Source organism: Phyllostomus hastatus, unplaced genomic scaffold, assembly GCF_019186645.2.
Source record: "Phyllostomus hastatus isolate PE091 unplaced genomic scaffold, TTU_PhHast_1.1 phas_scaffold_78, whole genome shotgun sequence".
In the NCBI taxonomy this organism is placed as follows: domain Eukaryota; kingdom Metazoa; phylum Chordata; class Mammalia; order Chiroptera; family Phyllostomidae; genus Phyllostomus; species Phyllostomus hastatus.
Genome location: NW_025334041.1, coordinates 92086154 through 92102117, shown reverse-complemented (window position 1 = coordinate 92102117; position 15964 = coordinate 92086154). Strand labels below are relative to the sequence as shown.

At 37.3% G+C, this 15964-nt stretch overlaps 1 protein-coding gene across 1 annotated transcript in view; it reads right to left on the bottom strand.

Annotated features, from left to right (window-relative positions):
- LOC123811567 (WD repeat containing planar cell polarity effector) overlaps nucleotides 1–15964 on the bottom strand; it is a 382261-nt gene that overhangs the window by 225829 nt on the left and 140468 nt on the right. The window contains exon 10 of the mRNA XM_045827820.1: nucleotides 9821–10430. Coding sequence (XP_045683776.1) covers nucleotides 9821–10430 — 610 coding nt within the window. The remainder of the gene's footprint in view (nucleotides 1–9820; nucleotides 10431–15964) is intronic.

Here is a 15964-nt window from a genome sequence, read left to right as displayed (position 1 = left end):
GAATACTGTGTAAATTTAGTAACTACTTGTTTTTAAATTAATGAATGCTTAGCCTTTCTATGTGCATAATGGCACAAGAGCTTGATACTTAGGAGTCTGACAAACTGAGACATTTGCTATTCAGTTTCAGACTGGGGAAATAGCCTAGTATTTGGTATTAAGACTGTCAAGACTGGCTAGACTTGAATCATCATTCTCTCTCCTTCATCCAAAGGGGATTTAACAAAAACGATCAAAGCTCATTCAAGAAGGGATAGATAAACTGAATAACCCTTTATTATTTGGATTTGAATCTATAGTTAGAAAACCTTTACATAAACAACACATACACACTCATAGTGGAATAGCACACACACACAACCTGTATGTATAGGTGTCTTCACTGGTGAATTCTCTTAAACATTAAAATAAGAAACAATATCAACTCTACAGACCTCAAAATATAAGAAGAGGGAACACTTCCCAATTCATTTTGTGATGTTAGCATTACACTGATACCAAAAACAACAAAGACATTAAACAAAAAGGAAAAGGAAAGACCAGTATCTCATATAAATAGATACAAAAAATTAGCAAAGCTACCACACAATTAAAAAGGATAATCATCATAAACAAGAGAGATTTATCCAACAAACGCAAGGTTGCTGAAACATCTGAAAACTAGTTAATATAATTCACCATGTGGCCAGACAAAATATATGATCATTTCAATAGATGTAGAAAAAGCCCTTGAAAAAATTCAACATACACTCAAAATAATACATCCCATCAGACAAGTAATGGAAGGGGACTTCTTCACCCAAATAACATCATACTTAGAGTGAAAGATTAAATGATTTTCACCAAAGATAAGAAACAAGGCAAGCATGTCCTTTCTTGCAACTTCCTAGCTGGTATAGTAAGGGAATGAAACAAACAAACAAACAAACAAACAAACAAAAGGCATACAGGTTGGATAAGAAGATATAAAACTGTTTTTAATCACAGTTGTCAAGCTGACTGGTGTGGCTCAGCAGATTGAAAGCCAGCCTGTGAACCAAAGGGTTGCTGGTTTGATTCCCAGTCAGAGAACATGCCTGGGTTGTGGGCCAGGTCTCCAGTAGGGGGCATGTAAGAGGCAACCACACATTGATGTTTCTTCCACTCTCTTTCTCCCTCCCTTCCACTCTCTTTAAAATAAATAAAATCTTTTTTTAAAAGGGGAAGGGTTGTCATGGAACATATATAAAGGACCCATGGACAAAGCCCAAGGGAGGTAGGATTGAGGGTGGGTGGAGTGGGGGAAAGTTGTGGCAATAAAACGGAAAAATGGTACTTGAACAACAATAAAAAGGAAAAAAATCTTAAAATGGTAGGTGTCATTCATCTATGTAGAAACCCTAAGGAACTGACAAAAAAAGTTACTACTAACAAGTGAGTTTAACAGTGTTGTAGGATATGTGGTCGTATTTTAAATCTTTATTTCTGTAATCCCAATGAACAATTAAAAACTGTAATTAAAAACACTATCATTAGTACCCAGAAATGTGAACAAAATATGAACATCTCTACACTTAAAATTATAAAATACTGCTGAGAGAAATAAAAGAAGACCTGAGTAATTGGAGAGACTGTGTTTATCAGGAGATTCAGTATTGTTAAATTGTTATTCTACCCCAATTTGATCTATGGATTCAATATAATCTCAATCAAAATCTAGGAGGTCTTTTTATAGAAATTGACAAGTTAGCTTTAAAATTTATATGGAAATCTAAATATCTAGAGTAGCCAAAACAATTCTGAAAAAGTAGAACAAAGTTAGAGGACTAACAGAACCTAATTTTAAGGCTTACTATGAAACCACAGTAATTAAGGTAATGTGGTACTTACCTACATAGAGACACATAGATCAGTAGGAGAGAAAAGAGTCTATTCATAGGCACACATGCACATGGTCAATGTAATTCAATGAGGAAAGGATAATCTTTCTAACAATTGGTGCTGACACAATTGAATATTTATATTAAAAATTTAATTTCAACCCATACCTCACACCACATGCAGAAAATTAAGTTGAAATAGACAATAAAACCGTGAGAACTAAAAACATAAAACTTCTAGAAGAAAACAGGGTTAAACAATAATTCCTTTGATGGGACATAAAAAGCACAAGCCATAAAGCACAGAATTTTAAGAACTGGATTTCCTTAAATTTAGAGACTTCTACCTGAAACACACTGTTAGAAAATGAAAAGATAGCCCTGGCAGGATGGCTCAGTTTGTGGGTGCATCGTCCTGTGCACCAAAAGGTTGTGGATTCAGTTCCTGGTTAGGCCCATATCTAGGTTGTAGGTTTGATTCCCAGCTAAAGCACATATGGGAGGCAGTCTCTCTCTTTCCCCTCACCTTCTTCTCTCTCTAAAATATAAACATATCCTTGGATAAGGATAAAAAAAGAAAACAAAAGAAAAAGAAAAGGTAAACTATGCTGGAAGAAAATATTCACAATACTAGTTTCTTACAAAGGACTCGCATTCAGAATATATAAAGTCTTACAAATCAATAGTAAACCATTCAATTAAATGTGGGCAGAAGATTTGAAAATATTCCACTGGAGCAAACATATGGCAAATAAGCACATAAAAAGATGCTCGACTCCAATACTCATCATGGAAATGCAAATTAGCATCACTACACATCCATTAGGATGGCTAAAATTAAAAAGACCATGAATGCCTAGTATGACCGAGGATGTGGAGCTACAAAATAGTTTCTTCTTAAGTTAAACATACACTTAGCATGTGGCCCAGCCTTTCTACTTCTAGGTTTTTCTCAAGAGAAATTAAAATATATGTCTATACAAAGACTTATACATGAAAGTATGTGGCATTTTTAGTGATATTAGCATAAATATTAAAACAATCCAAATGTCCATCAACATGTGAAAAGACACACAAACTGTGGTTTAATCTATATAATGGAATGCTACTCAGTAAAGGAAATTTACAGATATACCCACTAATATAGAAGAGTCCCACAGATTAATGTTTAGTGAAAGTAGAAAGCCACAAAAGAGTTACAACTTTTTTAGTTCATTTCTATGAAATTCTAGAAGAAGCAAATCTAATCTGTAACAACGGAAAGTGTGTCAATGCTCTTTAGCTTTGAGGGTTGTGAGGACTGACTGCATATGGGCCTGAGAAAATTTTGGGTGGGAGTGATGTAAACATTCTCTATGTTGATTGTTGTGGTAATCATGAAGATATATACATTGTTAACACCTACTGACCTGTAAATTTAAAATGGGTACGTTCCATTTTCTATAAATTATACTTCAATAAACTTATTTAAAAATCGAGTGCCTGCTAACTGTCGGACACCCGTTCCTGAAAGGTTGTAAATAAACACCTCGCTTTTGCTGAAAAAAAAAAATCCATCATGACTCTAATTTGAAGAATACAGAATGCTGCCTGGAACAGCAGTCTATTTCAAATGATATGAGATCCAATTTTTTAAAGACTTTATTTATTTATTTTTAGAGAGGGGACAAGGGAAGGAGAACGAGAGGGAGAGGAACTCCATGTGCGGGAGATATGTTAATCGGTTGCCTGTCGCACACCCCCAACCAGGAACCTGACCTGCAAACCAGTCATGTGACCTGACCAGGAGTCAAACCAGCAACCTCTCAGTTCATAGGACAATGCTCAGTCCACTAAGCCACACCAGCCAGGGGGAGATCCAATTTTAAGATGACTAGGGATATAATAAAATATTTGACATTTTCTTCCAGCAATTAACTACCACCTGGGTAAAGTATAATATTTAAATAATTCAGTATAAAATAATTATTTTGAAGAAAAAATACTTCTTATAAAAATTCTAAGAAAAAATCATTGTGCTTGTTTTTTAGAGTAACAGACACATGCACACACACATTGCCTATGAGAGAGAAGTTAGCTTTAATTATTTATTTTTTATTAGCTTTAATTATTTCTTGGTTAACATTATCACTTGAACATTGAACCTTTTCCAACTTTGTAGGCTCTTTGAGAGCATCGTGGGGACACTGTAGGTAGACAGAATACTGTCAACACCACTGTGGGAAGGAGGGAGTGTGAGAGCATGTGCTGTGACTGGGGAGCCACACTAGTACAGCCCAGCTGGGGAGAAGAAGCCTGAGAGGAAGACGAGGGCTGATCAACCACTGAAGAACTTCAAGCTGGAGAATCCATGACCAAATGGATTCTCTGCACTGTTAGATTAATTGAGGTCTGGGATGGGAACATTGGTAGGCAGATAATTATAGACGGTCACTGCTTGATCATGGGAAAACAGTAGACAACGAGATTAAGGTGATGACAGCAAGGTTGAATAGAATAATGTGTTTCTGAAAGCATTTAGAAGGCAGAATTGAAATTTAATCACTGATTTGATATGGCATTGAGGGTGAGAGAGGATTCTAGGATGACTTGTGACTTGGGAATCCATCTGAATAATTGTAATATCCACCAAAATGAAAAATACAGAAGTAGGTTTGGGGAGAAAGATGATGATTTCATATCTGTACATTGTAAGTCTGAGGCACTTGTGTACATTTAAAGGGAGGTATCCAACAAGCCAGGTGAACATGTGGATGTGGAGTCAGGTGTAGTCTGGGCTGAAGTCAGAGATGGGATAGTGAAATTAAAAATAAACTCTGAAACCGGATAAAATGGTAGAAGAGCTAAAAATGGAACCTTAGAGAGCCTCAACTTCTGAGAAGCCTTCAAATTCTGAGAAGTTTTCAAGTAAATAAAAGAAATATATGCATCAATTAGAAAGTCACAGGGTGACCTTTCCAAGAGCAGTTCCAGGAGAATACTGAAGACAGAAGCAAGAATTTGGAGCTGTGAGGAATGAATAAGAAGTGAAGAAGCAGAGAAAGTCAGTGTTCACTGATATTCCATTGAGTCTGACTACAAAAGGCAGGTGAACATTTATTTGATTAATAACAGAAGTGAAACAATTGTAAGGAAGAGATGTTTTATGGTATGGTTTGGGCCTGTATCTGCTGATGTAGCAAGATTTGTGGGAGGAGGGGGAGGGACACAAAGTAAAGGTGTCAAAGGGAATGTTGTGGGATTCAGAGTAGAAACAGTGGTAGAACTAGTCTTGGACAAGAGAAAAGGCTCCTTTTCCAGTGAATAGAGAGGGAGGGATTTATGCAAATGTAGATGAGTGGTTGATTGGTTTGTTGGGTGGATGGACAGGTGAGTGGGTGGTAAAAAGCTGAGAAACTTAATGAAGAGTCTATTAAAAGGCAAAATTCTCTGTTGAGGGGGCAGGGAGCTGATCATGTAAATTTAAAGAGAGGGGTAAGGATCACAAAAGGTACGGATGAAAACGGAAAAATTTTAGTATCTCAGTGGTATAATTAGGGACTCCTTTTTAAAAAATTAATCTCAGTCTAAGAATGTGGACATATGGGATAGTGATTATATCAGAAAAAGAAATTCTGATTGCATATTGCTTGGTATAAAATAGTACTTCTTGGTTTCTAAATGGGAGGATGACACCTAGCTCCTTCCTGAAAAAGACATGTTCTTTCAATTCTTCTAATAACAGTAGTGATGGCCTTAAATCCTGAATGCATTTGACTGATGATTATAAGGATTTACAATGGTCACTCTAGCCTTGGAACAGAGTTTTCTTTCAACATTATACTAACTGACCTATTCTAAGTGTCAAACTCCAAAAAGCATTGCATGCTGGCACCAGTCACTGCCACGTTTACATATGACAGCATTCTATTTTTAAACTATGATCTATCTCAGCTTCTTAAATTGTAAGCTACACCTTTCATGTCAAATTTTCTAAAGCCTTGCATAACAAGCACATGAAAAAAAATCTCATAAATGCTCCCCAGTAGGGAAACTGCACATGTAACTACCTGTTTATATATGCAGTAACTTGAATTATACATGAAAATTCCACTTGGCTGCCCAGAATCAGCGCTGTGTTAATTCAAGAAGTATATTAAAATTTTTGGATGTATTTAGTAGCAGATCCTAAGAAAAATCTGTCCTTTAAACAAGATTTTCTTTTTTAAAAAAAATTAAAAGATCTGTTAATTGGAATCTACTGTTTCAAGGAATCTATTCTTCCTAGAGAAAAAAAATAATCTGTAATAAGCATTAGTTTAATAACACAGTTTAATCTTGGGAAACCCCATATTTAGATCTTTTAAAGAGTCAGTAAGGCTGTAAATTTTCCCTGTTCTATAAAATGTTAAGAGTCATATTGAAAATAAAATTTAAATGATAAATGTCAGTTGCAGAAGTTATCACCTTTTCATTTGAATACTTGACTTCTATTGGATAGTTCTTTTCCAAGAGACCTTCTTTGAAAGAGGTGACAGCCAACTCATTGCCTAATTGATTTCGGAACAGTGCCCAGGGAGACAGTCCAATTAAGTTTACAAGCTGGCAATTAGCAGGAAGCCCTCTAAAGCCCTACACTGAGAGCCTGTTTACTTTAGTAAGAAGGCAAATGTGCTAGAGATAGGAATAGAAAGCTGTGCTTTTTGCAAAGCTGTTGTGAGTAGGCCCACAAGGGAGGGCTGAAGAAAAGCTAGGTATATGTGGGCAGACAGCCTTCTGTTTGACAGGTAACTGGGTAATTGATAGGGTATGTGTGTGTGTGTGTGTGTGTGTGTGTGTGTGTGTGTGTTTTAACAGACAGACATGCAAAACATCTAACATTCACTTTAATGAGTGTTGTGTATGAAGACATATAACTGTTAAAAATGCAGTGGGACAAAGTGGAACTGGATTATATCATAATAAATGAGATTCTAAACATTTTTTCCTTGGGCAATATTAACATTATGAATACATTTAGTTGCATTTTTATTATGTAGGAAAAAAAACCGCCCTCATATTATATCCATATCTTTCAGGTTAATCAAGAAATTTTCACTAGATTTATTTCATGTGTTCAATTTCAGAGGCAAAAAGATCCATAAAAAACAAAGTAAACTGAGAGCTATTTAATAAACACTGCAATGTCTTCAAAAACTTAATTTTTTACCACAGAACCAAAGCCTATAAGGGGCTTTTAAATGGATTTACTTTTCTAAGTTTTTGAGTAACAATGTGCCTTAGTTAAAATCTGTTTTTTAAAACCTAGGTGAGATTCTATCAAAAATTTTAAGCCCTGGCTGGTGTGGCTTAGTATATTGAGTGCCGGCCTGAGAACCAAAGGGTCATTGGTTCTATTCCCAGTCAGGGCACATGCCTGGGTTGCAGGGAAGGTCCCCAGCAGAGGGCGCACAAGAGGCAACCACGCATGATGTTTCTCTCCCTTTTCTTCCCTCTGTCTTTAAAAATAAGTAAATAAAATCCTTAATAACATTGTTAAAATTATACAAGACTACCTAAAGAATATCATATATTCCAGGGTATAGCTGGTAATGCAAACCTACAACAGGCAAATATATCATAATAATGAAATTGTATTCTAAAGTTTCCTGGTTGAAATGAGCTACATAAGTATATAACATTTGTAATATTGATGAATCCTTTTAAATATATTTAGCTAAAAGAGAAAGAAAAAAGTTGTAAAAATATCTTTACCAAATGCTAATTAAACATGCTCTCTCTTCTTTTAAAACACTTGCTTTACACAATTCCAATCTGGGAAGCAATGTACACCTATAATCTAAAATAATTTTAATAGAAAACTATTATGATCCTACAAAGAATTTTTTAGTGGACATATTAAGTGCTTTTAAAATATTCACATACGAGCACTTCTGGGCAAGATAGATGTATAGGTAGATACACTTTGCCTCATCTCACAACCAAAAGAAGGTCAATGACAAACTTAACAACAAAAAATAACCAGAACTGCCAGAAAATAAAACTGTATGGCAGTCTGACAACCATGGAGTTAAAGAAGAAACACTCATTCAGAATGTGCCACAATACAGCGACATAAGTTGCCCTGCCCTGGCTAATAACTAAAGCCCTACCCCTTACTTTGTAATAGGTGTGTGAGACAAAGATATATGGCCAGAATGAAAGAACAGATCAAAACTCCAAAAATAGAACTAAGTGATGGTTGGCCAACTTATCACATGCAGAGTTCAAAACACTGGTAATCAAGATGCTCACAGAAATGGTTAAGTATAGTCACAAAAGAGGAAAAAGGGAAAGCTATGCAAAATGAAATAAAGAAAAATATACAGGGAAACAACAGCAAAGGGAAGGAAACTGGGACTCAAATCAACAGTTTGGAGCAGAAGGAAGAAATAAACATTCAACTAGAATAGAATGAAGAAACAAGAGTTCAGAAAAATAAGGAGAGGCTTAGGAACATCTAAGACAACTTTAAACATTTCAACATCTGAATCATAGGTGTGCCAGGAGAAGAGGAAGAGCAAGAAATTGAAAACTTATTTGAACAAATAATGAAGGAAAAGTTCTCTAATCAGGCAAAAAGGAAATAGACTTCCAGGAAATTCAGGAATCTCAGAGACCCAAGTTGGACCCAAGGAAGCACACACCAAGGCACATCATAATTATATTACCCAAGATTAAAGATAAGGAGAGAATCTTAAAAGCAGCAAAGAAAAGGAGACAGTTACCTACAAAGGAGTTCTCATAAGACTATCAGCTGATTTCTGCAAAGAAACCTTGCAGACAAAAAGGGGCTGGAAAGAAGTATTCAAAGTCATGAAAGGCAAGGACCCCCAGATTACTCTATCCACCAAAGCTCTGATTTAGAATGGAAGGCCAGATAAAGTGCTTCCCAGATAAGGTATAGTTAAAGGAGTGCATCATCACCAAGCCCTTATATGAAATGTTAGAGGGAATTATCGAAGAAAAAGATGATCAAAACTGTGTTCAGGAAAATGACAACCAATTCACAACTATCAACAACTGAACGTAAAAACCAAAAACAAAAAAACAAAGCAAACAACTAGAACAGGACCAAAATCACAGAAATGGAGATCACATGGAGGGTTATCAGCAGGGAAGGAGAAGGGTGCGATGGTGGAAAAGGTAAAGGGAGTAAGAAGCATAAATGGTAGGTACAAAATAGATAGGGGGAGGTTAAGAATGGTATAGGACATGGTGAAACCAAAGAACTTATATGTACGACCCATGGACATGAACCAAGGGGCAGGGGAGAATGCTGGTGGGGGGGTGCAGGGCAGAAGAGAACAAAGGGGAGAAAAATAAATAAAAATAAAATAAAAATATTTACATACATATATTTATTTACATGAAGTAAAATATTCACATACCTACATCTAAAGGAATTTTTTTGGTAGACAGTTTATTTTGGAAAGTATCAAATGTGAAAGTTCAGGCTTTTTATTCATCACAATAGATACTTACTACAATTTCCAAGTGCATCAGTATCATACCCAATGGTATTAAAGAGTGATCCTTGACATTTTTTTTTACATACACTTTTTTTTTAAGATTTTATTTATTTATTTTTAGAGAGGGAAGGGAGAGAGATAGAGAGAGAGAGAGAAACATCAATGTGCAGTTGCTGGGGGTTATGGCCTGCAACCAAGGCATGTACCCTGGCTGGGAATCGAACCTGGGACACTTTGGTTCCCAGCCTGCGCTCCATCCACTGAGCTACACCAGCCAGGGCTGATCCTTGACATTTAGAAAATCATCCACAAAGTATTCTTAAGGAAATAATATGACATGTTTGAAAGGCAAGAATATTTATGGGATGACAAATAGGTAATCTACATACCAAAAATAATTTTAGTGTCTTAATTATAGTATCACTGCCATAAACACTTTAATTTACTTACTCACCAACTTCTTTGACTTACCAAGTTTAAACGAAAGTACACCCAAAGGTCCTCTGTCAAACCTGAGGAAGAGGAGATTATAGATGCCCCCAATTTCAGGCTTCTGAGAAACAATCTGAGGAGCTACCCACTGCATTTGAACAAGACTGCTGGAAACATCAAAAAAATTTTTTAACTGTAGAGTCTCCCTAGGTGAGCGGTCTTCAGCCAAGAGCTGGATGTTAATAGGGGAGAGAGCCATATCAAAAATTTGCAGCTCTCCTTGATTGCTGCCAACTAGCAGAATGGTGCCACTTGGGTGGCAGCTTATTAATGAAGGCAAAAGTTCAGCTTGGGCTAAGAGAGTCACTCTACGGTGATTTTCATAAAGAATTACTGAAGAATCTTCACAGCCCAGAATCAATTTGTCTTCAGTAACATTCCTGCAGCAGCTAATGGCCTTGGATCTTAGTGGTATTCTGGTGACTGAGACACACTGAATTTTGTTCCGAACACATTCATAGATGCAGCTGTCAGCCATGGGCTCTTTGTCTACATTGATGGAGTGCTCCACTGTCAACACCTGGCAAGTCTGTCTGGCACCAAAGCGAACATCCAGTGGATCCCATTCTGTGCGGACAGAACTCAGAACCTGAAAGAAATGTATCAAATATGTTCACAAAGAACTTGGTTTTTCTTGAGCTGTCACATAGGCCTATATATTAATCTAGCATCCTAATGAAGAACATCAATTATCACCTTAAACATTAGCAATATATAAGTATGTGTGTGTAATCACATAGAACACATATGTAAGTATATATAGAACACACATAGCAGAAATTAAACCATAAGATTAACTTGACCACTTTGTTTTAGAAGGTCTATAAATAACTAAAAGACAAATATGTGCCACAATATATAAAAACAAATAAGGTAGGCTTTTAGTAAAATAATACATTAACAGAATATCTAAAACCTTCATAAGTTTGATTTTTAAAAGGATGAATCAAGAATGTGAAAGAATTTAGCTCATCTCCTTCCCACCCATTATCCTTCCCAATTCTGAAACTATAGGTAAATTATTTACCAAAAATATATTTCTAATTAGTAGGGCAGCACAGACAAAGGAAAAGACTTTATAACCCTACTAACAGTGTCCTAGAAATATTTTGCTATCAGAAAGGACATGAAGGGTTAAGTATACAAAAGGGTTGGGTAGGAAAAATAACAATGTAATGTATTGGTTTTAAAATAAAAAAATTAAGACCTGGTAAGTAATTTGAACTGTCAATACTTATTAAGATTTAAAAAGCACCTTTGAGCCCTGGCTGGTGTAGCTCAGTGGATTGAGTGCTGGCCTGCAAACTAAAGGGTCACTAGGTTCGATTCCTTATCAAGGCATATGCCTGGGTTGCCAGCCAGGTCCCCAGCTGGGGGCACATGAAAGGCAACCACACATTGCTATTTCCCTCCCTCTCTTTCTCCCTCTTTCTAAAAATTAATTAATTAATTAATTAATTAATTAAAATTTAAAACAGCATCTTTGCTCTAGAACAGCTACAAGAAATACCTAGGCAGAAGATTTCTGGTCAAGACAGAGGCATAGGTAATAACACTTTGCCTCCTCACACAAACACAAGAAGAATTATAAATCTCAAAATAAGTAATACCCAGAACTGTCAGATAATTGAACCGTATGGAAGTCTGACAACCAATGATTTAAAGAAGCCATATTTATCTAGATGGGTTGGGGGCGTGGAGATGCAGAGACAGGACAGGAGGGGTGGGGAGACGCTGCGTAGCACAAAGAGGTAGCAGCGGCATTTGTGGCAGAATGGGCAAGAGCGGTCCCACACTCATGTGTGGTGGATAAAAACCGGGAGAGATACCTTGGAAGTGAGCAATCCCATCCCTAGGCCAGATCACACAGCCCAGGGTCCCAGCAGTAGGAAGATAAATCCCTGTAACTTCTGGCTATAAAAGACAGGAGAGGTTAGGACAGCAGAAGAAACTGCCAGACAGGACACTCTGCTTAAACAGGCCCTTAAACAGCCCCTGAAGTCTTAAAATGTATGTAAACTCATCCACTCTGGGGTTCAACATCAGGGCAAGAACTGGAAGGGTGCTTGCTAGTTGCATACAGGGAGTGGGTGAAGTGACTGGAAATGGGGTGAGTGCTGGCAAACCCCCAAAAGCTAGGCAGCAGCAAGTTCCCTCTCTGAGCCCTTCCCCCACACAGAGCCACAAAGCAGTGAAGTGGGTTGCCCCACCCTAGAGATCGCCCAAGGCTCCATCCCACACAATTTACAGGTGCCTTTTACAGGGAGTCAAAGCAGCTCTACCTAACACACAGAAACAAACACAGGGAAGCTGACAAATTGAGGAGACAAAAATATATGGTCCAAATGAAAGAATAGAACAACATCCCAGAAAGAGAACTAAACAGAACAGAGATGCAGAGTTCAAAACACTGGTGATCAGGATGCTCAAAGAACTCAATGAGTATGGCAAATACATTAAGGGAATAAATGAAAGCTACACTAAGTGAAATGAAGAAAAACCTATAGGGAATCAACAGTAAAGGGAAGGAAGCCAAGCTTCAAATGAATGATTTGGAGCTGAAGGAAGAAATAAACACTCAACCAGAACAGAATGAAGAAACAAGGTTCAAAAAAACAAGGAGAGGCTTAGGAACCTCCAGGACAACTTTAAACATTCCAATATCTGAATCATAGGGGTGCCAGAAGAAGAAGATGAAGAGCAAGAAATTGAAAACTTATTTGAAAAAATAATGAAAGGAAACTTCCCTAATCTGGCAAAGGAAATAGACATATGAGTCCAGGAAGCATAGAAAGTCCCAAAGAAGTTGGACCCAAAAAGGACCACATCAAGATACATCATAATTAAGTTACCCAAGATGAAAGATAAGGAGAGAATCTTAAAAGCAGCAAGAGAAAAGGAGACAGTTACCTACAAAGGAGTTCCCATGAGACTTATCAGCTGATTTCTCAAAAGAAACTTTGCAGGCAAGAAGGGACTGGCAAGAAATATTCAAAGTGATGAAAAGCAAGGACCTACAACTTAGATTACTCTATCCAGCAAAGCTATCATTTAGAATGGAAGGACAAATAAACTGCTTCCCATATAAGGTAAAGCTAAAAAAGTTCATCATCACCAAGCCCTTATTACATGAAATGTTAAAGGGACTTATTTAAGAAAAAGAAGATCAAAATGATGAACAATAAAAAGACAACAAATTCTCAACTATCGATAATTGAATCTAGAAAAAGAAAAAAAATAAGCAAATAACCAAAACAGGAACAGAATCATAGGTATGGAGATCATTTGGAAGGTTATCAGCTGGGAGGGGGAAGGAGGTGAATGGGGGGAAAGATGCAGGAGTTAAAAAGCGTAACTGCTAGGTACAAAATAGACAGGGGGATGTTAAGAACAGTATAGGAAATGGAGAAGCCAAAGAACATATGCACGCAACCCATGGACATGAGCTAAGGGTAGTTATTGCTGGAGGGAAGGTGTGTACCAGGCAGCGGGTGGCAAAGGGGGAAAAAATGGTACAACTGCAATAACATAATCAATAAAATATACTTAAAAATACCTAGGCAGAAGAATAAAAACATAAAACAACAGGCCATTCAGTTTAGTCATATATAAGTGTGGGAGAACATGAACTTGAAGAGTAGTATTAAAGTGGCCTTAAATACTTTCCAACACTCAAAGTCTTCAAAATCAGATGCAGAATTATTAAAAAGCACACTTCAACACACATGATAAAAATTCACAGAACTATAAGTACACATAACTCACAAAAATGCACGTTAAATCTGATAAAATCCAACTAAGGCCTATATCTGCATTAATAGTATTGTACCAAGGTCATTTTGCTGAATTTGACGATGTACTGTGGTAATGTATATAGTATTTGTCCCAAATACTATCACTGAGGCAAACTGGGGGAAAAATATAAGAAGGGAATTAGCTTTTAGCAGTTTCAGCAATTATTTTAGGAGTAAAATGATTTCAAAATTAAAAGGCTTTTTTTGCTTGTTTTTTTTAATCCTCGCTCGAGGACATGCTCACTCACTTTAGAGAGGGGAAACAGGGAGAGAGGAGAGAAACACTGATGCTTCTCTCACATGTTGCCTCTGGTATTGGGGACCAAATCCCCAACTTAGGTATGTGGCCAGACTAGGAATCAAACCATCAACCTTTCAGTTTATGGGACCATGATCCAACCAACTGAGCCACACAGGTCAGGGCTGTTTGTTTAAAGCACATAAATAATACTGCTTACAGAAGTGAAAGGGAGTTGATGCAAATTTTACTAAAAAATCCATCCTAAAATTATCACCAAATGAATCTTCCTCAACTAAAAGTTTTTGCTCCCACTCTCCCTTTTAAACCCATCATTGGCTACCAATTGACTAATGAATTAAATTTTTATTTCCCTTCCTAGAATGCAAAAGGCTGCAGGACCCATACAGAAACTCCTACCCTCCCTCACTCTCTCTTTGCTTATTTTTCTTTTGTGAGTAATAAATATTTGAGTATGAATTATGTGTCAGGCAATGGTCCTGGTTCTGGGAATACAGCAGTTTAAGTCCTCACCCTCAGAGAACACACACTCTAATGGCTGAAAACAAGGCAACAATTCACAAACAAACATCCATAGGATGTTAGTGATCCTATATACATACTTCCTAAATACTATGAAGGAAAATAAAGCAAAGTAAGCAGAATGAGGAGCAGCAGGAGTAGGGAGGGGAGCTTATACAGAGAAGTCAGGAAAGAACTCTCTAATAAAAGTGACCTGAAAGAAGTGAAAGGTGAGCTATGCAGCCATTTGGGAGGAGAGAGCTCTAGGCAGAAAGGAAACAAACACCCTGAGGTGGGGCTCTTGGCCTGATGAAGGATCATGAGACAGATCTGGCTGAAAAGTGGGAGCCAGGAAGAAATCAGTGGGAATTAGAGGAGGGGAACAGATTCTGTAGTAGTTTATAGGCTACTTCTCAGGGACTTCGGGTTTTTCTCCAAATGAGATGAGAAGTCATAAGCAAAGGAGGGACAGGATCTGACTTGCAAATTCTAGCGTTAACTCCTACAGCTCATTACTTACTCTGAGTTCAAACTAAAACATTCCCTGCATTTTCTGAGCTCTGTAACTTGTGAAATTAATTAAGCAAGGAGGCCACAGACTGATACAGTTCTAATGCCAAGGTGGCCCACATAAGCAAACCAAAATCTAAGCCTGTAAATGTCTCAAAGTTAAAAATCAAAACATGAATGATAACCAATCAGGCTTTAGGCTATAGCCAGTCAAATAATGTCCTTTTTCTTCGCTTCTGCACTATCTCTATATAAATCTTTCCCCTGGTTCCCATCTGTGGAGTGCTCCAAGTCTTTTTGAGTTTGGCGTTGTCTAACTGGAGTGGATTTTTGCTCAAATAAACTCTTAAAATTTTAATATGTCTCAGTTTGTCTATGAACAACTTCACTCGATTTTTCCTTCCAACTACTCTTACCCTTTTTAGAACAAAACCAGATGTTATCCCAGTTTCTAGATTCCTTCCAGCTAGGGAGCGTCCTTCCTTCCTGGGATCTCATCTCCATACCTACTTCCCCACTCAGATGCCTCTATGGTGACTTTGGCTTTTTATTTCCTGCTAATGTTTATTCATATGTCCTGTTTTTCACTGAAGTTTAAATCTATTTCCTTTTTTTTTTATTGTATCCATGTAGCAGCTAGCCAAAAGCTATCCTGGTAGTAGGTATGCAACAAACTTTTTAAAACTATGAATTAACAACAACAAAAAAGCAGCACTTTTTAATGCCATTAAAATATGCTCGCAGAGCCCTGGCTTGTGCGGCTCAATGGATTGAGTGCCAACCTGCAAATTCAATTCCCAGTCAGGGCACATGCCTGGGTTGCAGCCCAGGTCCCCAGTAGGGGTGCTCCAGAAGCTACCACACTGATGTTTCTGTCCCTCTCTTTCTTCCTCCTTTCCCCTCTCTAAAAATAAATAAATAAAATCTTTAAAGATATATATGCTTATAGAAAACTTAAAGCTTTGTAAAGGAATCCTCAGGGAAGAAAACTGAAAAGGCCAGGTGACTCTGAGTAGGGCCTATACTCATACAGACAGCCTCGAAGGAGGAGCCCAGCTA